This window comes from Equus quagga, chromosome 22, assembly GCF_021613505.1.
Source record: "Equus quagga isolate Etosha38 chromosome 22, UCLA_HA_Equagga_1.0, whole genome shotgun sequence".
In the NCBI taxonomy this organism is placed as follows: Eukaryota; Metazoa; Chordata; class Mammalia; order Perissodactyla; family Equidae; genus Equus; species Equus quagga.
In genome coordinates, this window is record NC_060288.1 from 22244427 (window position 1) to 22270286 (window position 25860).

The window sequence follows — 25860 nt, forward strand, 5'->3', positions numbered from 1 at the left end:
AGGGGCCTCTGAGGTCCTTTCCTCCAGTCCTCCACCTCCTAGCTCTCAGCGCCCTCCTCTTCCTTCGAAATCAAAATCACGTTGAATTAGTTCTGATAACCTCCCTTTAATTCATCCTAATTTTATCGATGAGAAAACCGAGATACTGCAAAGAACAAGGCAGGGTAAGAAAACTAATATTGATCAACTACTATGCGCTTGCTAGACACTTAATATGATGCTCACTAAGAGTGCTGCCAGTATGAATGAATATCTCCCTGGCAGATAAACGGCATTCAATAAACTTTTGAATAGATAAATAACGCGAATACATTTTTACTGTGTGAAACAGGTATTATTCCCTCATCACAGATGAGGAAACTGAAATTTAGAGAAGTTATGACTTCCTAAAGGCTAAGCACATACAATACTCCAACACTTGATCGTTTTTTCTCTGAACTGTTTAACCCCTTGCCTTGTTTCCAGGTTTCCTGTGTCCTTGCGGCTTTGCTCTTTACCTTTCGAAGAGAACGACCAGCTAAACCGACCAGTAGATTTACATAGCTGGCTGCAAATGTATTGGTAGAAACCGCTCCCAGCCCCGTCGCCGTTTCACAGGGATCTTTGAATTTTAATGCCAACCTTCTGGGGACAGTGTCAACTCACAGAAATGGCACCCTAGGAATTTCACACTGTTCAGATTTTATTTTGGTACTTTAGCGGCGTTAAAAAAATATTCCACAGCAGACATTTTCCTGGATCTGGACGCTTACATAAAAAAGACGCATTCATTTATCAATTAAATTTCAACAGTGTTTGCATCTATCTTGGTCTATAGCACGAGGAGTAGACGATTGATTTGTATACTGGCCCCTATCACTATGGATGACTCGTAAGAAACATTAGAAATTGGCTCCTCCTCCATCTCTTTCCCCCATCCCTCGGAAGCTTATACGCTTCAGAATACGGTCTAAAAACGTAGGCGCTTTTGGAAAGGATTTGAAAATTAAAATATGGCTCCGTGATTTTCAACACAAAGACCACAGACCGTGCTAAGAGCACAAGAAGTATTTAAAATAGATCACATCCAGAAGTTGGAAGGCTACAAAGTACAAGTCGTCCAGGCCAGTCTGCAGGGACTGTTCATGCTTCCGCCCTGCAAAAACCCGGCAGGCGAGACGGCGGGACGAATTTCAGCTGCAGAAGAGGAAGAGCATCACCTGCAGTTCGAGGCGTGGGAAACGCTGCCGGAGAGGGCTGGAAAGGGAGCAAGCCGGAGAGGTGCCCGCAGCGGGGCTCCGGGGCCGCTCAGGTGCTGAGCGCGAGGGGCGCCAGCACCCGGCGGAGCCCGGGAGACGGTGCAGGGTGCAGACGGCCGGCGCTTCACCGTAGGGACCGCAGCGACCGTGGGGATCCCGGCAGCAGGGGAACACGCCACAGCCTCTAAGCTTGCTGCTGCTACTGTCCGGAAGGCGGACCCCGCCGGAGAACCCGGTCCGCGCCGGGGCCTGGGGGCGAGGCGGGGCGCTGACGTCACCTCCCCTCCCCCACCTCCTCCAACAGGGAGGGAGTGGGGAAAGAGGCAGTGATCCGCCGCAGCTCCCGGCCGCAACTCCCAAACTCGGCGGCTCGCTGCCTGGGCATGTCCTGACAAACTTGGCTTCTCTTCGACCCTCTCTCTAGCCATCGCGCTCTCTCATTTCGCCTCCTTTTGGTGCCCAAGTTTCACCCAGGACGGAAGCTTCTGGAGATGCGGCCACCTGGGTCTGGGCAGCGCGGGCGCATCGCACTCTGGTTGGGGACATGCTGAAGATCGGAGGGAGGCAAAGTTGGTACTTCAGACCCGGCTTTTAACACATACCCAGCTCGCGAGGGATTACGGAGCTGCCGAGGACTTTAAAGCGGAGCCCCGAGGACTCAGCTGGACCGGTGAGTTCTTTGTTTAGTGCAAGCCTTTTGTATTTAAGTTTAAACGTAAATGAAATTACGTGGGGTGTTTGGCTCTAAGCTAGTGCAGGGAAGCGTGTGTATCCTACAGTCTCTCCGCTCAGCGAGCTGCACACCCTTCTGGAAGTGCATGGCTCGGGAATGAAAAGGATCAGTATGCATACATCTTGGAATTCATAAAACACATAACAGAGCACTGTTCAAAAGAACTTGAAAAGCTATGTTGTTTGTGCATTATTTTGAATGTAACTTATTACGTATAGAAATGGTGCCTAGGGAGGGCGCATCGGGGGCCGCGCGATCTGCAGTGGCGCAGCGCCCTCTAGTCCGGACACCCGGCAAGGCGCGCGCTCATTGCCGGGTTCCGCGCGGACCGCGAACTTGGACCTGCCGGGCGCTCCTGGGACGTGGGCGTGAGCTCGGTCGCCGCCACCCCAGCCTTCGCTTACCACCCACTCCGGCCCATTCTGTGTTTAATTTCCAAATACTAGCTTTGGTAGACTGGATGCAGAGGCCGTGCTGGAGGAAAGCGTTTTTGTTTTCGTCGCCCATCCCTCTAATTTCCAAGAGCCTTTGGGGACAGGGTGAGGGAGGGTCGACTATTCAAAGGACAAACGTGAAGCTTGAACTACGTTTCTCTTTCATGTGAAGGTAATTCGGTGGTAGCAAAAAGGCATCTCTGTTTCGTTCCGTTGGGGCTTAAGGATCAGTAAAAATGTGGTAGCGCCGGAGTCTGCAATCTCCGTCTCTGGCTCTCGGCTGTTCCTGTGGCGAGGAAGTGTAACTTCTTCCAGGCAATGAGGTTTCGCAGAAAGCCTGGAAAAATCGGGATTCCCAAACAGTTGTTTTAGCTTGAGTAAGCGTTATTATTTCTTAATGAATGGTAATTTTCTCCAGGAATTCTTGTGTGCCATTTAAAGTGTTGGGATTTTGTTACGGTCGTTTTACGTTTTACTGTCGCCCCCCCCGCCCCGGGCAAACTCAAAAACTCAAACTGTTGGCGTTCTGGTGGGTTGTGTTTTGTTGAGAGTTAGAATTTGGCAAGAGGCGCAGACCGGTTGAGCTTGCAGATCCAGGTCACTTACTTCCGAGGTGTTCCATGCATGAAATTGACCTGTAACTCCAGGAGCACTTTGCGCAGTTAAGACCGTGGCCCGGTGTTGGGATGATGGTGTTTGCTGGGAGTGCGAATTTGTGTACATTCTAACTAATGCGCAGGGAAGACCACCACACACTTTCAGTGCTATGAATCAGCATACTCATTCTGCAGGCATTATTTTTCCTTCCCAGCCATAACCTGCTAGATACCTTTATTTTTTCAATCACCTTCTTAAGAGAACACTGCATTAACTTTGAACCAGGGAAATTCTCTCTTGAACCCTAGACTCCCTCTCCCCCATCTGCTTCGCAGTTCCAATGCATCCCCCTCCGTCGATTCCGGGGATATCAGATCTCTTTGTCCTCACAGTGTTAAAATGTTCGAGTCCCACAAACTTTCCGAGGTCATGTCCGCCCCTTTCTCTGGCCTATTTCCCAGCTCCGGGGAGCACTCCGGGCCTCGGCTGAACCTCAACTGTGCCGAGCTCGCGATGAGGATGGGCTCACAGCCCGGGGACGCCGGACTGCGCTCTCCGGCTAGGGGGAGTTCCCGGAGCGAGGCGTCTGCACGCCCGGGGCTTTCCCTTCTCCCTAGGGAACTTGTAATTTCACGTAGACTGGGTTCACAGTTTGCAGGGTGGACTTACCCACTGGGAGAGCGCACGAGGCGGCACAGCTGCCTTTTGTCCTGCAGACGTGGGAACCGGGGGTGTCCGCCGGGGGATGCTGGCGTTGGGGTTCGTACCCAGGGTCGGAGAGGTTCTGGGGTCTCACTAGCTCTACACAAAGAGGTCGCGGAGGAAGCGCTTTCATTTTCCGGGGATCTTAGTGTGGATTGAAGAAGGAAGCACATTCCGATCTAACTGCATTCCTCTGGAGACCTTTTGGAAGACGTTATTCCACCCAGCAATTGCAGACCCAGAACCGAGGCATTCACATGCAGATTTAGGAATTCCCTGAAGGTTCTAGAGAATCTAAAGGGAGGCGTGGAAAGCTGTGCCGTTAGGCTCAGCTTTTTGTTTTTTTGGAGCTAAGCTAATGTTTCCCTTTTCCTAGCAGGAAACATTCCATATTAATTCCCTGCACAAATCTGTGCGCTGGCCATAACTAACATCCGCACTAAAGCAAGCCCCAAACTGTTCCTCGGAGTGTCGCCAGATCAACCCTGGGCACTCGCTCGTCTCCTTCTCGCAAGCAGTTGGCTGCTGGGGCGGCAGAGGATTGCTGACCGGCGACGGGCCGTCGCTGCCCGGGACCCGGGGACTCCGGGGACTCCGAAGACTCCGAGTCCCGCCGCCAGGGAAAGTCGGCAGGGCTTTCCGCGCCGGTGAAACGAGCGCCGGCGCTCGCGGGCGTGGCTGCGGGCGGAGGGATATACCCCGCGCCGGGCGCGTGAGGCGCCGGGGCCGAGCAGGGCGGCCTCGGAGCGGGGCGCGCGGGCGGCGAGGGCTGGCCCCGGGCACCGCGTGGACCTGCGGGCTCAGGGAGACCCCCGGCAGCCCCGGGTCCCGCTCGGGGGCGCGCTGAGGCGACAAGGTGCGCGCCCCCGAGAGCGCCGCCGCCACTTCGGGCCAACTTTGCTGTAAGTTTGATGGAAACCAAGTTGGGGCTCGCGCGCGGGTGGGCGAGGGACGCCGCGGCTGCCAGTGCCCCGGAGGCGTGCAACTTGCTGCCTCGGGCTGGCGGACTCTCGGCTCCTTAGGTCCAGCTCCGGATCGTGCTCCTGCCGGTGCTGTGGAAAATGGGATGAAAGAGCGAGCCCGGCTGGAAGGGGTGGTGCCGCGGCGCCTGCCCCCTTGGAAAGTTCACTCCTGGCCGTGCATTCCGGCGGCTTGGGGAGGAGGCGGAGCTGGACGGGGGAGCCTTCGCGGCGTGAACCGAATGGTAATTAACGAGCAGGGCTGCGGCGAGCGGAGCCGCGCCGGGTCTGGTCCTGGAGCCATTGCTGGGCATCAAAGCGGCGGCCCGGCGCAGGGCTCCGGCAGCCGGAGGGCGAGAACTTCCGCCGCGCCCCGGAGCTCGGAAACTTCGCAAACACTCTCCGCTTTCTCCTCTCCGGTAACCCTCGTGCCTGCTAATGACTTAACTGATCTCGCCGCTAGGCTGATTTCGCAGTGGCTGAAATATTCACAGCGTAGGTGAGATCAAAGGAGAGGCCAGTGGTTAAGAGATGGGGATCTTAGAAATGGAGGCGCAGAGTTCTCTTGGATGTTTTGTGCACTGCGAGAGTGCTGCTCTGAGGTTTAGGTACTCACTGGTAGATCGATGGAGATAGAATAGGTGCGCTAGATAAACTGCGGGGCTAAACATTTGCAAAATGTGCTGTTTATTGGTTCGTTAATAGCTTTTCTGGAAGAGAAACTTGTAAGATCTTTTTGTTTTAAGAAACAGATTCTGGTTCTTCAATGCTTTTTCTTACTCAAAGCGTCTTCTTCTAGGAAGCTAACTTTCTGTTGTCTCTAAGATTTTTTTGTTCCCACTGATGTGAATTGCAGGGCTTTGAAAACAAGGACGCAATTGTGTGCATTAGGAAAGTAAACTCGTAAATATTTTCTATGCAGTCAAAGTTTGGTTTTTTTTTTGCATGTGTCTGAACTACGGTTTCATTAAGTGGCTTTTGTTAAGCAACTCTGGTGCCTGGTAGAGGAGTTTTTTTTTTTCCTCTCTGACTATTTACAGTGATTGTTGAAATCAGCAGAGATTTAAAAGGCAAATGATCTTGAGTTATTTATCTTTTACAAAAGCAGATTCTTAAGGCTTCATATATTCACATAGGTTTCAGAAGTTTAAGAAGATATCTCCACGTGTTAAAACTAGGTAATGGTGTTGTTTTTCCGTATTACTCTTAGAGTTCTGGTTCTGTTATGCAACACGTTCAGTCCTTATAGGTCCTCATGAAAATATGTTTCTCCAGTTGTATAGGTTAATTCTCATATTTGTCTGTCTGTTTTAGGACAGCTCTGGTTCCACAATTAGAATTATTATTCCTCTTACCTTGTTGTGTATTTAACCTTTAAGATGGATGTAAAAATACTTAAAACATTAGATAATTTGTAAAAACATCAATTGATACAACACAGAGTTATGCCAAACATGACATTTCACAAGTTCAGTGTAAAGTTTGATTTGAGTAAAGTGTGCATTTGTGTACCCATTTCTTGAAAAAATGAACCAAATTCTTTGTCACTCTGAAAGGAAGTGGGATTGTTAGAGGACTTCATAAAAGCATTCAGGCCACCTGTTTATTCATTCATATCTTTTAATTAGTCGCTGGAAGTAGCCCTAGTGCGTTCTCATCATGTTGATAGATCATTTAAATCCCTGTTATGGACAGGTGCCAAAAGAGGAATCTAAAAATTATGTGCAGACTAGTACTGTTTTCTTTCCTCTGATCCCGTCTTTCTAGTGTGTCTTTAGACTTAGCTTTTGAGCCATCTTTGAAATTCTCATTTCTTTGAACGTTAGAGGTGAAAGGGATCTTACAGATTGTTCGTTTTAACTCCCTTATCGAGTCTGCCGCCACCTGTTTTCCACCCAAGTTTGGCTGATTTTACATAGTTTCAACAAACTGAATCAAATTAGTGCATTATTGTTCCGTTAATGTTGTCTCAGTGGCCTAATTTGTGGCCTAAAGGACCTGATTTAATAGCAGGAAGCCATAAGGCTAGGTGTCTATTTAATCTTTATGAGAGGGAAATTGCAGTTCGTAAGTTTTTTTTGGACCAAATTATATAGATGATGAAGCCAAGCTATTTTTCGTTTCATTTAATTGTTCAGTTTGCAAGTGTTAGTTTATCCTTAGGCACTGGAAAGGAGTTTCTGAAATGAGTGACTCAGGTAATTCATTTAACGAAGATCAGAAAGTTGCCATTTTCTCTTCTCATATCTGAGAGGAGCTTTTTATTTCAAAATTGTATTCAATTAGATGAGGAATCTGTGTATTTCACATTTTAAAACTTTTAAAAAATTTAAGTCCCGGATTTAAATATATTGCCAAAATTCTTGCTTAATTCCAAAGGTTTATTATATTTGTGGAGATAAATGTCTTCTACAAACCATTTAGGAGTATCAGTCGTTGTTTAATCCTCATCCTTCATAGAATATTTAAGCATAGGGCTTCATAATAAGCTCTGCCCTACAGACGGATCTGGCATCGCCTGGAGCCAACTTGGAAGCGTTTTGAGGTGGGTGGTGACCTCTTTCTGAGCTGCTGGAAATTTGAGCCATCTCCAGGGCAGCCATCTGCAGTGTTGTCACTGGCCTGGTGGTCGCACCTGGATTTCCTGTTAATTTTAGAACGGCGGATGTATTATTTTGCCTTGTTATCTCTCCTTAGCTCCCTCCCCTCCTTCGGTCCTGTCTTCTTAATCTTCATCCATCTGTCCATTCATGAACCCAACAACTGTGGATCTCCTCTGTGCCAAACGTTGGGCAAGACACTGTACAGTGGTGAACAGACCACGTTTCCTGCCCTCAAGGAGCTTACAGTCCAGTGGGGGTGAAGGACCAGTAAACAGTTATATCTGGTGTGATAACAGCTCCACTAGGAGCACCTCGGTCAGCCGGGGATCTGGGGGAGGGGCTGTTAGGATAGGGTGACTGATGAGGGAAGAGTGAATCGGAGGGAATAATTCCAGGAGAGGAAATGACATGTGTCAAGCAAGTTGTAGAAGCCTTTGCTGTGACTTGATTTGTGGTGTGATGAATAGTGAGAAAAGAGACCGAGAGCTAAACATGCCACGTTGTCTTTAGGAAAAGCGTTGGTTGGTTTATCATCAGCTTCTTTAATCTTGTTTGCACTTGGCTTATGACTTATCTTTTTTCGTCATAAAAAAATCTATGACCTGGGCTTCATTGGCCCTGTCTTATAAAGACAGGGAAGATAATTCTTATGGGGCAGGAGTTAAGAAGAGAAGGAAAGAGGGAAATGTTGAAGAGAAAGGTGAAAATAACTAAACTGCGTGTGAGCAGCAAAGGGCAGGAAAAAGTAAAATAGTTATGTTTGCATTATCTTTAGAAGGGAAGGGATGGAGATGTCACAAGTTTCGAGCCCCCACCTCTAGGTGGTGTCATTGGCACCAGACAGCTTGGTTGTTTCGAGCCTGTGGGAGGTATACTTTTTTGGTTTGAAGCAGGAAGTAATATTGGAAGATTAAATTAGGAAAGTAGGTAGAGGTCAGATTATCAAAGGTCTTTAATACAAGGCTATGAAGAATCTACTTAGTCAGCAGGCTAAGGGAAAATAATGAATATTTGTGAACTAGGGAATAATACTACAAAGAAGCTTTAATGAGATTAATTTGATGGCAGTGCATAGGCTAAATACTTTTGGGGCCAGAGCGCAGGAATACGGAAAGGTTATTGAAATGCTGTGCCTGACCCAATACAAGTCTGAGCTAGGTGGAAACAGCGGAAATGGAAAGGGAACCATTTTGCAAAATCAAGAAAGAAAAAACGTCAAGTCTAAACAAGTTTTTAGATATGAAGGTGTGGCAGTTAAGAATACAAGTTCATAGAAATCTTGACTTTTTAGAGAGGGGGGGTTAGAAGAAGTAGAGGGAAGGGAGGAAGAGTGTGTGTCTGTGGGAGGGTAGGAGGCTGTAAAGATCTTAGTCCAGTCTTTAGTTTTTCAAATAAAGGCATGGAATTCAGCTTTCTTGAATTCACACGGCTGATTAGTGACAGTCAGGGCTAGAGCGCAGGTTTTATGTCTCCCAGCCCTCTCTCTTTTTGTTTTTTTTTAAAAGATTTTATTTATTTATTTTTCCTTCCCAAAGCCCCCCGGTATATAGTTGTATATTCTTCCTTATGGGTCCTTCTAGTTGTGGCATGTGGGATGCCGCCTCAGCGTGGCTTGATGAGCAGTGCCATGTCCGCGCCCAGGATTCGAACCAACGAAACGCTGGGCCGCCTGCAGCGGAGCGTGCGAACTTAACCACTCAGCCACGGGGCCAGCCCCACCAGCCCTCTCTCTTTTATTTGATTTCTTAGGTCACAAACTCGAGTGGTTGGGGAAGTGGTGAAACTTCGCTGACAAGAGAATGCAGTGGCCCCGCCGTTCTTTTGCGGTGGGGAGTGGGTGAAAAGACTCTAACGTAGGTCTGTGCTGTCTCAGGACGAGTGTTCATGGCACTTGAGGGAGCGGAGGGCTGGACCTCGGGATTCCTCAGTGGCCCTTAGGATTAAGACATAGTGGATGGGATCCTTAAGGATGATAATATGCATGGGGAGGGAAGGAGTCAGACGACAGAAGTTTGTAATGCCAAACGTTCAGGTGAAAGAGTCAGTGGTAGAATATACAAGAGTGTTGAAGAGAACCAGGAAAATTTAGTGTCATTCATTTGTTTCACGTTATGGATTGCCTCCTTGGGTTAGGCAGTTTGTGGCTTAAGGACACAGGGTATTGGGGAGGGGGTGAGTAGTGTCAAATGTGACAGTAGGTCTGGGAGGATGAGTACTGAGAAAAGGTCATTTGATTAGCTTGTGACATTGGCAGAAGCTGTTTCTACTGCCAGGGTCGATCTGAGGTCATGTAGCGCAGGTGAGGGTCAAAGGGATGTCAGGAGGAGAGAGAGTTGTCAAGAAGACAAGCTTGCACTGCCAAACTTGGAACGCTTTGCTAGTCTAAGAAAGAAACAGGGTGTTAGTGTGAAGGCAGTGAATTTTTTTGAATGCAGTTTGTTTTTTTTATTTTTGGTGAGGAAGATTGGCCCTGAGCTAACATCTGTGCCCATCTTCCTCTATTTTGTATGTGGGATGCTGCCACAGCATGGCTTGATGAGTGGTGCGTAGGTCCACACCTGGGATCTGAACCTGTGAACCCCAGGCCGCTGAAGGAGAGTGCATGAACTTAACCTCTGTCCCACCAGGCCTGCCCCGAGTGCAGGCTATTTGTAAACAGGGTGAACCAGTGTGTATTCGTAGCCTCTGCTGAGGGTGACAGTTGTGAAGGGTCATTTGAGTGCATGTTTGAGTGGGAGAGAGAATTTAGGTAAAAGCTGCAGAAGAGGCCAAATTTTATGGCATCAAGGCGTCTTTATTTGTAGCTGGGGTGGGTCCCATCTCTTCTGAGATGTGGGAGGAACAGAGAATAGGGAGGAAAAGAGAACATTTTAAGGAGCGGAAGAGGAAGGACTGTCTACCTCCTGACTCCATTTTCTTGCTATCCGTGGAGCATTCACATTCCTGATCCATTACTTAGTGAAATGCCTCCATGTGTACCGAAATACACAGGGAGCACCATAATTTGACCTGTAATAAGACCTTACTAATTTGGGAGTGGGAGAAGTGGCCGTGTTAATTACCGGCCACTCTGCCAAAAAATCGTTTAAATGATTTCTGTCTGCAGAGAAAAATACATTAGGTGAGATGATCTTAAATCACAGGAGGTAAACAGTCTGATGATTGGACTTCTCTTTGGGCAAATTTTGCCCTGGCATGTGGATGAGGAGAAGTGGTTGGAGGATAACTAATATATAGTGGTCGTGTTTCTGTGTGTGAAAAGAGGAGAGAGGAGAGAGAAGAGAATAGCACAGAGATGCCTATCCTGAAATATACCCACAGCCTTTCTTCACCTGTCTTGTCTTTTTTTTTTTCTTGGTGAGGAAGACTGGCCCTGAGCTAACATCTGTTGCCAGTCTTCCTCTTTTTGCTTGAGGAAGCTTGTCACTGAGCTAACATCTGTGCCAGTCTTCCTCTATTTTGTATGTGGGGTGCTGCCACAGCATGGCTTGATGAGTGGTGTGTAAGTCTGTGCCTGGGAGCTGAACCCACGAACCCTGGGCCACCTAAGCAGTGTGTGTGAACCCAACCACTACACCATGGGGCTGGCCCCTGTCTTGTCTTTTATGTCACAGTAACACAGAACAGAGGGAAACAGTCATCTTCATAGTGTCCACAGACATATTTGATAGGTTCATGTAGTAGGTAAATTGCATAGATTTTATATGGAGGCTATTTAAAAATTAGAGAATCTGTTTAACTTTCTTAAGAGCAAGGAAACTTTTAAAAAATTATTTTGGATTGATTCAATCATGTAAATGCTGAAGTTCTTAAGTTCTGCAAGAGTTATAATGTACAGAGGAGACAGGTTTCTCGTTCCACACTGTCAGTATCAGTAGTTTGAAGACTGTAAATTGGGTCAGTGGTGGATCATTTGAAGGCAGTATTTAAATTAAGACATTGCTAGAGTAATCAGACTTACTGCAGCTCCAATCAAAATGAACAGCATACAGAGCTACCAGAAGTAGTTAAATGATACATACCAAGCCTAAGGTTGCTGTTCAGTTCTAGGTTCATAGCTGCTCCCCCCACCCCCATTTTTACAGAAAAATGTATTAAGATGGCTTTAAAAGATTTAGGATGCATCCAGAAAATAAACATAGTCTACCCATTAATTTTTCAGTATAAGAATGAAAGCTTTTAAAAGTACCGTCTGTGGCGATTACAATGTATTAGAAAAATGCAGATTTTTTTTTTTTCTGCTGTAAATGTCTGAAAGCTGTGAATGGATTATCCCTGAGTATCAAGCAGGCTTTCTTAGTAAGATACATTCCTTTCTTTTGACTCCTATTAAGTGATTTTAGAGATCATTAAACATTTATTCAATAGACAATATTTTTAAAAAACAGGAGTCATTTATATTTCCTATTCTGTTTTTTTGACAACTTCATGACATTCTTCTTTGAAAAATGTAGTTCTCTTCCTTGCAATTTAGTCGTCTTTAAAAAATACTTTTAAAATGTGACACTATTCCAACCAAACATTAAGCTCTAAATTTCAATAAGATAAATTCTAGTGATGCTGTCACCGATGCTGGTACAAAAATGGGAGCACACAGGAGCGCGTGATGAGGGGAACACAAAGTTCTTGACTGGACTCATTTTTGTGTATTTTTATTATCACATGGAATGGAAAGTTTAATGCGGTTTCCCTGTTGCCTTGAGGGCTGGAATGACTGATAGCGTTTCTGAGAATTGTGGCCTCTAAATAATAAATATACAGCGTTTAACAGAATTTATGCATTGGGTAATGCTATGTCCCATCTGATGTCCTGTCTCTGAAGCATGTGAAACGCTTCTGAAGCTTCAGCTTGGGATCTAAATATTTGCATTTTACACAGTTACCTTCTCAGCTCTGGGGCCTTGTTCTGTTTGCTACAGAATGTGCAGTCACAGTAATTGATGAAAACACTTTATGGGAAGAAATCTGAGCACATTAATATCTGATGTCTACTAGGAGAATTATTTTTCTCTCCTATGGATTTTAGGAAATCTCTACTAAAGATATTTAAGCTTTAGACCTGAGGCTCTTTTCCCTAAAGGCTGAGCTAGGTAAACATTCTTTGTTTTCGCTTTGAAAATGCGTAGAAGAAATCCTAAATGACTGAGTTCAGGAATTCAGTGGAGTGATCACCTTCGAAATATCAAAGTGTATCCTTTGGCTAAAATGGTTTTTGGAGTTTAATTTTCATAAGCGTGAACGCTAGGTAATAATGTACTTTTTAGATGAAATGGTATTAGTATCTTTTTTGGTTTCCCCGCTCCCCCCTTCAGCTGTATGATTTCTTTTACGTAGAGTAACAGCCATGGTTTCTTGATCATGGCATTTTATAGTGAAGCCCGAGTTCACAGTTCTTGGTTACGTTACTGTAAGGTAATGTCTCCTAAAAGGTGGATTTTTTCCTAATCAAAAGAGTTGCGTTTAGAGCCAGCCCTGATGGTCCAGTCGTTAAAGTTCGATGCTCTCACTGCTTTGGCGGCCTGAGTTCGTTTCCTGGTCATGGAACCACACGGCCCACCTGTCAGTTGCCATGCTGTGGCGGCAGATACAGAAGAACTAGAAGGATCTACAGCTAAGATATACAACCATGCACTGGGGGGCTTTGGGGAGGAAAAAAGAAGAGGAAGATTGGCAACAGATGTTAGCTCAGGGTGAATCCTTGCCTGCAAAAAAAAGAAAAGGAAAATTTCAATGGCTGTTAAAAAAAGGAAGAAAGAATTGCATTTAATAATTTATTCTTATTATAGTGGCATTCTGCTAGCCAAGGTGGCAAAGTAAGTTCAGGGTTTTAAAAGGACTTGGTTATGAATGTGATGCAGAAAGTTTATTCCTGCTGCGATGTGTCCCAGAACTGTGGTGTGTGAGTTGGAAAGGTGATCCAGGTGTTTGGGAATCCAGTCGTGAGAGAGAAGTGCGTGGTGCCGGAGGCTGTGGTCGGACCGAGTGGCTGAGATGCCATGGGGATGAGCAGCTGCAGTGACTTGACAGGTTGGGCCTATCCTTGTGACCTGGGGCTGAGGCGAGTGTCTAGGGTCTTTCAGCAGTGGTGGTGCGAGCAGCATGGCGCTGGCCAGCATGTAGGCGTCACTGCCGAGTTCTAAAGTTGGGCTTGAAATGTACAAAAAGATTGACTTGTCCTGTCTTTGTCCCACCGCTGTTTCTCACTTCTCCTGCAGTGGCTGCTCTGTCCGTTTGCTGGTTCGTCTCCTCTTCTGTCCTCTAAATCTTGGGGAGCAACGGGGCCCTCGGTCCTTGGTTTTCTTTTCTACTCTGTGCTGTCCATTGGTGATCCCATCAGTTTCATGGTTTTAAATAGCATCTTCTATACTCTGGCAGCTCTCACATTCGTGTCTTCAGGCTGGACCACCACACATCTGGTTGCCCGCTCGAAATCCTTCCTTGGATAACAGCAGGCACTTCCCCCTTAACTTGTCCAAAGCCGGACCCCTGCTCTTCCTGCCTCACTTGTTCCTCCTCTGTCTTCCCTCTCAGTACCTCACAGCTTAGTTCTTGCTCAGCTCACAGTCGTTGGAATCTTCTTTGCTACCTCTCTCTCTCCCCCCTCCCCCCTCCCCTTCCTCCAACTCATCAGCAAATCCTGAAGTCCATCCAGCATTTCATCACTCCCCTCCCCTCACCCCATTACATTTTTGGGCTCCCCTCTGCTATTGCAGTCGCCTTCCACCTGGTCTCCCCCCAGCTGTGCCTTGGCCGCGCTGACTTCTCAACACAGGTCCTGGCGTGACCCTTTTCACTTTACGTAAGAGCGTGTCACTCCCCTGGTCAGAATCCTCAAGTGGTTTCTCGTTTTATCTACAGTAAAATTCAAAATCCTAAAAACAGCTGTTCGTCGAGTCCATACTGATCTAAAGAAGTGATTGAATAAATCCCAGAAATAGGAGAGAATAGACAAATCTCCCTTCTAGAAGAATTCGAAGTCATTCATGTAGCATCTCTCTCCACCCCTTAAGTGCGGGCTGCGCATTGTGACTTCCTTCCAAAGACTGCAGTGCAGAGGGCGGGGCAAAGAGTAGCTGCGCAGTGGAGCACCCCAACGCGCTCTCCTTCATCGAGTCAGCAAGGTCAGCCTCAGCAGCCATCCGTCACGTTGATAGGATGCGATGAAAATGGCACGTCACCTCTGTGATCTTCCCCCCACCCCCCTGACACACTGCCCCGGGCTCATCATGCGAAAAACATCAGACAAGTTCCAGTTGATGGGCATTCTACAAAGTACCTGCCCAGTCCTTCTCAAAACAAGGAAAATCAGAGAAACTGTTCCAGTCCGAGGGCCACTAAGGAGATGTAATTAGTAAATGTAATATGGTGGTGTTGGATGGATGGGATCCTGGGACAGAAGAAAGGGCATTGGGACTTAAATAGTGCATAACAATGTATCCATGTCAGTTCACCAGTTGTGACAAATGTACCATAATGCGAGATATTGACAATACGGGAGACTATCTTTAACTTTTCTGTGGCTCTAAAACTATTCTAAAATTAAAAGTTTGTTAAGAAAAAATCTCCCTCACTGCCCTCCCCTCACCCACTGTGCCCCACACTGGTCTCTGGTGAGTCTCTACCTGGTGCTTCTCTACTGGAGGGGATTTTGAGCCCCAGGGGACATTTGGCAGGATCTGGTGACATTTTTAACTGGGGGAGGAGATTTTAGTGGGTGGAGACCAGGAATAATACGAAACATTTTACAGTTCCCAGGACAGGTCTCCACCCCCAGCCCCCAATCAAGAATTATCTGCCCCAAGTGTCAGTAGAGCTGAGGTTCTTTTGAATATCGGGGTCTCTCTTTCTCAAATTCAGGTTCCTGACCAGGGCATCTCTTGCCCCTTTCTTTTTCTCCTTAGCACTTAATCATCAGCATCTGAAACCCTTGGTTTACTTGTTTGTCTCCCCAGGAAACATATCTTCCATGAGGGTTTGTTGGTAGCTTGGTCCACATTTGTAACCCCAGCATCCAGAACTGCTCCTGACGCATAGTAGGTGCTTATTAAACATTCGTTGAATGAATCATGTCATTGATGAAGAGAGTGAATGGATGATAAAGATAACATGTACTTAGGCTAAAAAATTCATATAGAAAAGTGAAAATATAAACATTCCCTCAGCTGCCTATTCTCCAGAAGTTACCGCTCTTAACAGTTTATTTTTTATCTGTCCAGGATTTTTCCGTCCATTTTTAAGCACCTCCATGAACCATGCACATAATTTATCTCCTTTCCCTTTTTTACAACCATAAATGGGACCAGTTTAGTTTTTCCAGTTAATATACCTGGACATCTTTACATATTAACGTATGGAGAGCTGTCTTAGTCTTTTTAATGGCTGCATAAGATTTTATATGTAGAATTAAAGTGAAAATATTTTATTTGCTTGCAATAGAATCCTGATATAATACTTTCTAATAAAGTGAATAATAATAATGTGTCTCCTTAAATGAAAGAGTGCTTGTTTAACATCATCTTTTTAAGTGTCCTTTAGAGCATTTTCTGTATACATATTTTTTATTCCTAGTTGGTAAGATTCTTGGGATTGGGAACTTTGTCTTTTAGAAACAGTCTTTACCTCCATGCACCGAGCACTGTCTGTCCGATAGCAGGTTCTCAATGCCTGTAGGTTAAATTGAGTGGAAGTTTCACTTGTTGTGACAAAATTTCTGGATCATTACATAATATTCAAATTTCCCTGAGTATTAGAACTGTTGACCAAATTAAGAGAGAGTTTTAGGAAAAGAGTGTCGCCTTATTTTGTTTAAATGATAATTGTTCTCCTGGAGGCCAAAAATCTGTCTAATTTCCTGACTTTATCTGCTGAGGAGAAGGCATGATTGCTTAAAGTTCAAGTTAGGGTGCTCAACATGAACGTGATTCAGTATCAATTAAGCTTCTAATTGCTTTCAGCATATCAGGGCTTTTGTTTTTTTTCCCCCTCATGAAATGGCTAATGGGGCAAAGTTGGCAGTAGCTGTGTTAAGATTCTGTAAATTAGTGTGGCCATGCTGATTTCAGCCTGGCTGTTGAACCAGCCTCGGGTGTGCTGTTTCTTTCACCTTTGGTAGCATTCACATTTCATGAATGTCCATTTGAGAGCCACTTAGCCAAGGGTCCACTGCTGTCCTCTGCTGATGGCCGGCGCTGGGATGTTTTGTGGAGATCCACGGATTTACAAGGGGAATTTGTTGGCATTTAGAGGAACCCTTGGTCTGAAAATAATGGTCCTGCTCCCCTGCCAGGCCTCAGCCCAGTGGACTGCCCACCTTCCCACTTGTTGAAGGCAGCCCCTTCTCAAATGTCCTCTTTCCCCCTCTGACCCTCCCACAGTGCCTGCCACCTTGTGCCTTGATTGGCGTCTATGTATGTTGCTGGAAGGGATGTAGCATTGTGAAGTGCGTGTGTGTGTGACTTGCGTTCGGGTGACAGATTGTTCAGTGCCCTGAAGACGTAGGCACTCTGAGCACTGGTTGTTGACAGCAGTGGTGCTAAAACATTGGTGTGGTCCATGAGACTTGCTCCATTGGCTTAGAGAGAAAAAGTTCTCTTTTGATATCAAGCTGCTGGTTTCCCCTTTGTGAACTGACTTTTTTTTGGCTCATGTTGGTGGTTCAGAAATGACCTCAGTGTCAAACTTGATGATATAATTATTTTAATACCTTTAATAGTTATATAGTGCTAAATGAGGCAGTAAACCCTTACATTATGTAGGGAGTGAACTTAATCATTCTTACAAAGAAATAACTTAATTTCAGGATAAATTTTGAGATGAGATTACGAGCTGTGATTACGGGAGGTCATAGAAAACCATTGTTGAGGGTTTTTTGTTGTTCTGAATTGTGTGAAGCTTCCCCCGCTCAGAATAATGGCAGTGGCATTAAGTTTGCGAGCTTTTGAGCACTTAATTTATTGTATATAAGTAAATGTAAGCAATGTTCATTATCTACCTTTTTAACAATTGCTTGTATTTGCCTTGAAGATTTAGGTATAAGAATACAATTTAGTTGTTACACCTAATAGTCTATCATCTGATACTCGTGGTTCTTTAACTTGAGTTGTTAAAATATGAATAAAAAATTGTTCTGAAACTCAGTAATTCTAGAAATGTTAGAAGAGTGTTGATACTTATATTGGAAAACAGAAAAAATGAAAACCATTGCCTTTGTTCATATTCCATATGGATGGAAAATATTTTCTTAAAATGTAAGATCTAAGACAAACTTTAAGAAATAAGTTTACACTTTTTTATTTTATTTCCCCAAAGTGATGATTCTTCTTTTTTTCTCTTTTAGGTTCCTGAGAGTTAAGCGATGGGGAGACATTTGGCCTTTCTTCTGCTTCTGCTCCTCCTCCTCCAACATTTTGGAGACAGTGATGCAAGCCAAACACTTGAGCAGACTCCCCTGCAGTTTACACATTTCCAGTACAATGTCACTGTGCACGAAAACTCTGCCGCTAAAACCTACGTCGGGCATCCTGTAAAGATGGGTATTTACATTACAAATCCAGTGTGGGAATTAAGGTACAAAATTGTCTCAGGAGACAATGAAAACCTATTCAAAGCTGAAGAGTATATCCTTGGAGACTTCTGCTTTCTAAGAATAAGGACCAAAGGAGGAAATACAGCTATTCTTAATAGAGAAGTGAAAGACCATTACACCTTGATAGTCAAAGCAGTTGAAAAAAATACTAACGCTGAAGCACGAACAGTGGTCAGGGTGCAGGTGCTGGATACAAACGACTTGAGACCATTGTTCTCACCCACCTCATACAGTGTTTCTTTACCTGAAAACACAGCCATAAGGACCAGTATTGCAAGAGTCAGTGCCACAGATGCAGACATAGGAACCAATGGAGAGTTTTACTACAGTTTTAAAGATCGAACAGACATGTTTGCTATTCACCCAACCAGTGGGGCAGTAGTTTTAACGGGTAGACTTGATTACGCAGAGACCATGCTCTATGAGATGGAAATTCTTGCTGTGGACCGGGGAATGAAACTGTACGGTAGCAGTGGTATCAGCAGCATGGCCAAGCTGACCGTTCATGTAGAACAAGCCAACGAATGTGCTCCCGTGATAACAGCAGTGACGTTATCGCCGTCAGAACTGGACAAGGACCCAACGTACGCGATCGTCACAGTGGATGACTGTGATCAGGGTGCCAATGGGGACATAGCTTCTTTAAGCATTGTGGCAGGTGACCTCCTTCAACAATTTAGAACAGTGAGGTCCTCTCCGGGGAGTAAAGAATATAAAATCAAAGCAGTTGGTGGCATTGATTGGGACAGTCATCCTTTTGGCTACAATCTGACGCTCCAGGCTAAAGATAAGGGAACTCCTCCCCAGTTCTCTTCTGTAAAAGTAATTCATGTGACTTCCCCACAGTTCAAAGCTGGGCCAGTCAGGTTTGAAAAGGACGTGTACAGAGCAGAAATAAGCGAATTTGCTCCTTCCAACACACCTGTGGTCATGGTGAAAGCTACGCCTCGTTATTCTCACCTGAGGTATGTTTTCAAAAGTACACCTGGAAAAGCTAAATTCAGTTTGAATCACAACACTGGTCTCATTTCCATTTTAGAACCAATTAAGAGACAGCAGGCAGCCCATTTTGAACTTGAAGTCACAACAAGCGACAGAAAAGCCTCTACTAGAGTCTTGGTTAAAGTCGTGAGTGCTAACACCAATCCCCCTGAATTTACCCAGACGGCGTACAAAGCATCTTTTGATGAGAATGTGCCCGTTGGTACTACTGTCATGAGCGTGAGTGCTGTGGACCCTGACGAGGGTGAGAATGGCTACGTGACCTATAGTATTGCAAATCTAAACCATGTGCCGTTCGTGATCAACCATTTCACTGGTGCAGTGAGTACTTCAGAAAACTTAGACTATGAGCTCATGCCCCGGGTTTATACTCTGAGGATTCGAGCGTCAGACTGGGGCTTGCCATACCGCCGGGAAGTTGAAGTGCTCGCCACACTTACTCTCAATAACTTGAATGACAACACACCCTTATTTGAGAAAATCAATTGTGAAGGGACCATTCCCAGGGATCTTGGTGTGGGAGAGCAAATAACTACTGTGTCTGCGATCGATGCTGACGAACTTCAGTTGGTCCGCTATCAGATTGAAGCTGGCAATGAACTAGATTTGTTTAGCTTACACCCCAACTCTGGGGTATTGTCATTAAAGCAGCCGCTAATGGATGGCTTAGGTGCAAAGGTGTCATTTCACAGTCTGAGAATTACAGCTACCGATGGAGAAAATTTTGCCACACCATTATACATCAACATAACCGTGGCTGCCAGTCGCAAGCCGGTAAACTTGCAGTGCGAAGAGACTGGCGTTGCCAAAATGCTGGCCGAGAAACTCCTGCAGGCAAATAAATTACATAGTCAGGGAGAGGTCGAGGATATTTTCTTTGATTCTCATTCTGTCAATGCTCATGCCCCACAATTTAGAAATACTCTTCCCACTGGGATCGAGGTAAAGGAAAACCATCCTGTGGGTTCCAACATAATTTCCATGAATGCTACTGACCTTGACACTGGTTTCAATGGAAAACTGGTCTATGCACTTTCTGGAGGAAATGAGGATAGTTGCTTCATTATTGACATGGAAACTGGAATGTTAAAAATCTTATCTCCACTTGACCGTGAAACAACGGACAAATATACCCTGAATATTTCAGTCTCGGACCTTGGCATACCACAGAAGGCCGCTTGGCATCTTCTAGATATCAGAGTTTTGGATGCCAATGATAATCCACCTGAGTTTTTACAGGAGCGCTATTTTGTTGAAGTGAGTGAAGACAAAGAGATCAATAGTGAAATCATCCAGGTCGAAGCCACAGATAAAGATCTAGGGCCAAACGGACGTGTGACATACTCCATTCTTACAGACACAGATAAGTTTTCAATTGACAGCATGACCGGTGTTGTTAAAATTGTGGATCCTCTGGATCGTGAGCTACAGCATGTGCATTACTTAAAGATTGAAGCCAGGGATCAGGCCAGCGAAGAACCTCAGTTGCTTTCCACTGTACTTCTGAAAGTATCATTAGAGGATGTTAATGACAACCCACCCAAGTTCATTCCACCTAATTATCGTGTGAAAGTTCGGGAGGACCTTCCAGAAGGAACCATAATCATGTGGTTAGAGGCCTATGATCCTGATTTAGGTCAGTCTAGTCAAGTGAGATATAGTCTTCTGGACCACGGAGAAGGAAACTTTGATGTGGATAAGCTCAGCGGAGCGGTTAGAATTGTGCAGCAGTTGGACTTTGAGAAGAAGCAAGTATATAATCTCACCGTGAGGGCCAAGGACAAGGGGAAGCGGATTTCTCTGTCTTCCACCTGTTATGTTGAGGTTGAGGTCATTGATGTGAATGAGAACTTACACCCGCCGGTGTTTTCCAGCTTTGTGGAAAAGGGTGTAGTGAAGGAAGACGTCCCTATTGGTTCATCAGTAATGGCAGTATCAGCTCATGATGAGGACACAGGAAGAGACGGGGAGATCCGCTATTCCATTAGAGATGGTTCTGGTGTTGGTGTTTTCAAAATAGATGAAGAAACAGGTAAATCTGCTCTTATCACTCTGGTTTGATTGCCCCTCTCGTTTTTTCCGATGTAAACATCTGCCCTGTGCTAGCTCCTTCACACTTGCCCATTGGTCTCTCTTAGGGCTCAGTATAAAAGTGCATATGCATACTCTTTATCCTGGTGCAGGTGTCTTGATGGTAGTAAGCCATGAAGATGGAAGGAAAGGAACCCAACGGCATAATGAGTAAAAACTGGAAAAATTGAAATCATTACCACTGATACTGATCTCTAAGTTTGTGCCTCTGTTATCAGAAGCATCTCTGTGGTTTTGCTGTAACTTTGTGAAGCCCTTCTGAGTTTTTCCAGCTAGTACGTTTGCAGACTGACGCTTAGAAGGACCACTGCCACCACCTGGCATGTCATGCAGAGATTATTGCACACCTGCAGAATTACACCGTGCAAAGAGAGAAGACTCTGCCTAACTCTATGATGTGATCTGCTGTGGTCCCTCCTCCAGGTTTTGAGAGGCAGAGTAGGGCAGTGGAATGTTGCATTGAGAAAACCTGGCTCAGAATTCTGGCTCTTTCCATAATTTATTGAGTGATCTTGAGCAAGTTAATTATCTTCTTAAAATAGACTTTCTTCATCTAGAGGATGGGTACCCTCAAAATCACTACAAGATTTATGTGATGATAAAGTGAAATCACATGGGAAAGCTCCCTAGCATGTATTAGATCTATTAATGTCTTTCGGAAATGGTAGCAATGCTTTCTTACGATATTCTTCCACCTAGGATAAGGTCCTAAAGCCGGAACATCTGAGATGGCCAACTCACGCTGCAGTCTATCGTTTGGCGCTTGTACAAATCTCTAATTTAGCTGCTTTTCCCAGATGTTACAGTTTCAAGTCAGTCTCCCCAGATGAAATGTGAGCCCTTGTATTAGTTTCTTAGGGTTTTGTCATAACAAGTAGCACACACTGAATGGTTTAAAAAACAGAAATTTATTTTCTCGCCATTCTGGAGGCCAGAAGTCCAAGAGCAAGGTGTTGGCAGGGTTGGTTTCTTCTGAGGCTTCTCTCCTTGGCTTGTAGATGGCTGACTTCTCCCTGTGTCTTCACATGATCTTCCTTCTGTATGTATGTGTCCTAAGCTCATCTTAGGAGGACAACAGTTATATTGCATTAGGGGTCACCCTAATGACCTCATTTTAACTTATTTATCTCTTTTAAAGCCCTTTCTCGAGCAACAGTCACATTCTGAGGCACTGGGGGTTAGGGCTTCAACACAAATTTAGGGGGACCCAATTCAGCTGCAGACCGCCTTGAAGGGCAGACAGGCTTTTAGCTCGTGCATTTTCTGTCCCCAGCCCCCAGCAAAAAGTACCTGGCATGTAGAAGTTGCTCATTAAACTTTAAAAAGAATGAATGAGTAAATTAATGATTATTTTGACTTGGAATGTCCTTTCCTCTGAGAATGGTGGTTGAGATAGAAGGAAATTGGCTAATGACAACACCAGTCAGCCATGGAGAGAGTTCAGTTTGTTATTAATCTTCTTGGTGTTTCTTTTGTGAATGTCCCTTCTCAAAGGATGTTTTTCTTACTCCGTTAAAACTTAATATGATACTTCAAACTTACAGTTAAGTTTATATTCAGTAATGCTACAAATAAATTCTTCAGTCGCTACCCACCCCTACTTACCCGCTCCCACAGCTTATAGGTTTATAGCAGATGAAAAATATAATTATTGTCCTGGAAATAAGTTATTTTAGAGGCTGTCATATTTTTAATGCAGTTTTGTTTATTCAAGGGATTCTTTTTCTAAAGAATTATATACCACTAGCGTGTGTTAGATAATCTACAAATTATATACCACCCATCAAAATACTCGTGATAGTTTAATTCAGGAGAAAATAGAATAACCAACAGCACTTAGTAATAACTCATCTGAAGGGTAGAATATATATATATTTTTTGGTCATACTCTCTAATATGAATTAGAATTTTCGGGTATGGTGTCAACACAGAAAAATACCCAAAACTTAAGAACTGAACCTGAAACTATGAAGTATTTTTGTGAATTTCCTAAGGACAATTATTCCTACTTTTTTTTCTTTCCTAACATGGGCTGTGAAAGCCTATAAAAGAACTGTTACAAGTTAAACTTGAGACAGAAAATGTAGTCGCTCCTCACGTAACGACAGAGACAACATTCTGAGAAATGCATCGTTAGGCGATTTTATCATTGTGTGAACATCAGAGAGTGTACGTACACAAACCTAGATGGTGTAGCCTACTGTACACCCAGGCTATATGGTACTAATCTTATGGGACCACCGTTGTACATGCCATTTGTCTCGACTGAGACATTGCTATGCAGCACGAGTATAGAACCAAAATCTTAATTTACATTCCCTTCATGACTTGACTTATGTGAACGCTGTCTTTTGAGTGTTTTCTTTTAAATGAAAAGAGTATTTTTATCGTTGCATTTTAAAGACTCATTTAGAGACTGGTATTTTTCGCCTATAAATTAAAGAGATTGAAATATTCTGACTATCAAGAAAAACAAATAGCCAACCAGCCAAACAAAGCAGTATCCTGAAATAGAGCTAAAGTAATTTTCAAGCTGAGTGGCGGTGCCAGACTTTTCCAGGGGTAACTTAGTGGCAGGCCAGGAGATGAGCGTGGGTGGTGTGCAGTGGGGTTGGTAGGTGTATAAAAACTGTTATGCATTTGTATAAATACTGAGATTTAAAAGAGAGAGGAAAGTTGGAAATTTCTGGGTCACCTATTCTATAGTCCTTGCTTTACAGAGGAAAAATAAATAGCATACAATAGATTTATGTTTATATGCTTTTGAAATTGAATGAAAGTGATATAATAATATTTACCCTGGTATACATTACAAGATGTATTTCTGGCAGTAGAATTACCAGCCCAAGTTATTCTAGAGATTTCTGGCACGCCAGTTGAATTGTAGTGAATTCCTTCTGCAAAAGTCAACATGTTTGGTGCTCTAGAAATACTAAAATTAGGTATGCTGATTTTTCATTTGGGTTTGTCTAACTAATTTCTGGGGCAGCTTGGAAGTGTGGAGAGGTGCCTGTCTGAGGAAGGAAAGCAGAGGCAGTTCAGGAACACCAGTGGGGATCCCATAGGACACAGCCCTAAAGCTCAGTGTGAAATGGAGTTGGCCTGGCTCAGGTCAGGTTTATTGGCATCTTTCTAGAACTTCAGTCTCTGCTCATTGCCTCTGTCTGCTGTGCTCTTTTCTCTTCTAGTGATGTATTTAATATTAGGCTAATTGAAAGCGGCCTGTATAGGACTCCCTTGGCTGTGGAGACCAAGAATCGGCTTATTTGTCTGTTTGCTTCTTGCCTTTGACTTGACTTAAAACTATGGCATTGGGGCTGCCCCAGTGGCCTGGCGATTAAGTTCGCACACTCCGCATTGGTGGCCCGGGGTTTACTGGTTCAGGTCCTGGGCGCAGACCTGCACACCGCTCATCAAGCCATGCTGTGGTGGCATCGCCCATAGAAGAACTAGGACGTACAACTAGGATGTACAACTATGTGCTGGGCTTTGGGAAGGAAAAAACACAAACGATAGCATTGGTTGGGTAATACAACCAAGTTTTTGTAGTGGGTTATCTATTTCAACATTGTCAAATATGTGTATCATTTGTATACTTTTCGCGGAACACAGAACATATTCAGCCATCTAAATTTAGCTCTTAGTATTTTTAAGACCCTTCCTTTTCTGTAATAATCTGCTTAAATTTGAAATATCCCCTGAAAAGTAGTCTTTTTAGAAATAGAAGTTCTATGAACTACCTGATATAGGTGGCCGAATGCACAGTCCCATTAGCTCTACATTTTGTACGTTTTTTGCTAATTGGCTTTGCAGGGACGAAATAGGTAATTGCAGTGTGGGGGTGACCATCCTTTGACTTATCTGATAATCTCTCACTGAATCATATGCTTTTGCTGGACAGGCCTCTGGATGTTAATAAACTGTTCTGACAAATCCTTGCCCACATGATTGCTTGTCCATTTGAGGTTTGGAAGGGTGAAGTGTAATGTGAAAAATTATTTGCAAAGTCAGTCCTGTTCGAGAGCCGATCTCCAGTGCTCTAATTAAGATCCTCCCCCTTTTTGTCTCCTTAAAATCTACAGTGAGGATTATAAAGCAGATTTAGCAGAAATGTGAGTGGAGTAAGTATCTTCGATGCCTGTGTAATTTCACATTTAGGTTTTGATTTGAATTTGCTTCTCGGCGTTGACCCCGTTCTTAGTTCAAATATGTCAGTGGTTGCTTTGTTGTAAGCCTCACAGTTGGGCAGAACAGGATCCTGAGCATCCTTCCTGGAGACTGGCTGGCAGAGTGAATTCAGCTTAGTGTTCTTAGCCTTTGGGTACCCATCCAAGTTAATTACTACTTGAGCACCAATAAAAAGTGGCAGCTTTTTGGTAATTTTTAAAACTAAGGCTATGTCTAGAAAAATACTTGGCTGAAAGATTTTTTTAATTGTCAATGGAAACTTGTGTTGGAGAGGTGCTTCACTGAGGTGTGTTCCCCTGACGTGTGTATTGTAATGGAATGCCCTTCAGTACGTGTCCCCTTCATCTGCAGTACTTTGGTTCGGTTTTCGGCTGTGAGTATAATGCAGCCCAGTAAGAGTGTTTCTCCCTTCTGACTTGGCTTATTTGGAGAGACCATGTTTTTCATTAAGAGAAGAGCAAATTTCTAAACTTATTAGTGCTGTGTTACTCTTAGAATCTTAATCGTGGTACGTTTCAGTGCAAGGGCTTGGAATGAATGAATATGGAAGGACAGCTGTTGTAACAAGATAAATCACCATTCATAAAATATGGGAGGGAAAAGGAGGACTACGCTTTTCTTAAGGAAACATGGCTACCTCCTCATTATGGGGGAGTGTTATTGCACCGTTCCTGTGCTACCCGTTTGGGGACTGGCTCCTGGCCTTCCTTAGTTAGGTGGACACAGGC

General features: G+C 44.5%; 1 protein-coding gene across 7 annotated transcripts in view; it reads left to right on the forward strand.

Annotated features, from left to right (window-relative positions):
- Positions 1-1597: 1597 nt before the first annotated feature.
- Positions 1598-25860, forward strand: part of FAT1 (FAT atypical cadherin 1) — a 130465-nt gene continuing 106202 nt past the window's right edge. For 4 of the 7 annotated variants that reach the window (XR_006886656.1, XR_006886657.1, XM_046648574.1 and 1 more), the window contains exons 1-2: positions 1598-1908; positions 17603-20885. Coding sequence is in view for 5 of the 7 variants with exons in the window: in XM_046648574.1 (XP_046504530.1) it covers positions 17621-20885 (3265 nt within the window). In the remaining 2 variants the exon portion in view is untranslated. Of the gene's footprint in view, positions 1909-4447; positions 4607-4891; positions 5083-5144; positions 5163-17602; positions 20886-25860 lie in introns of those variants that run through there. The other 3 variants (XM_046648576.1, XM_046648577.1, XM_046648578.1) reach the window with 3 other exon arrangements.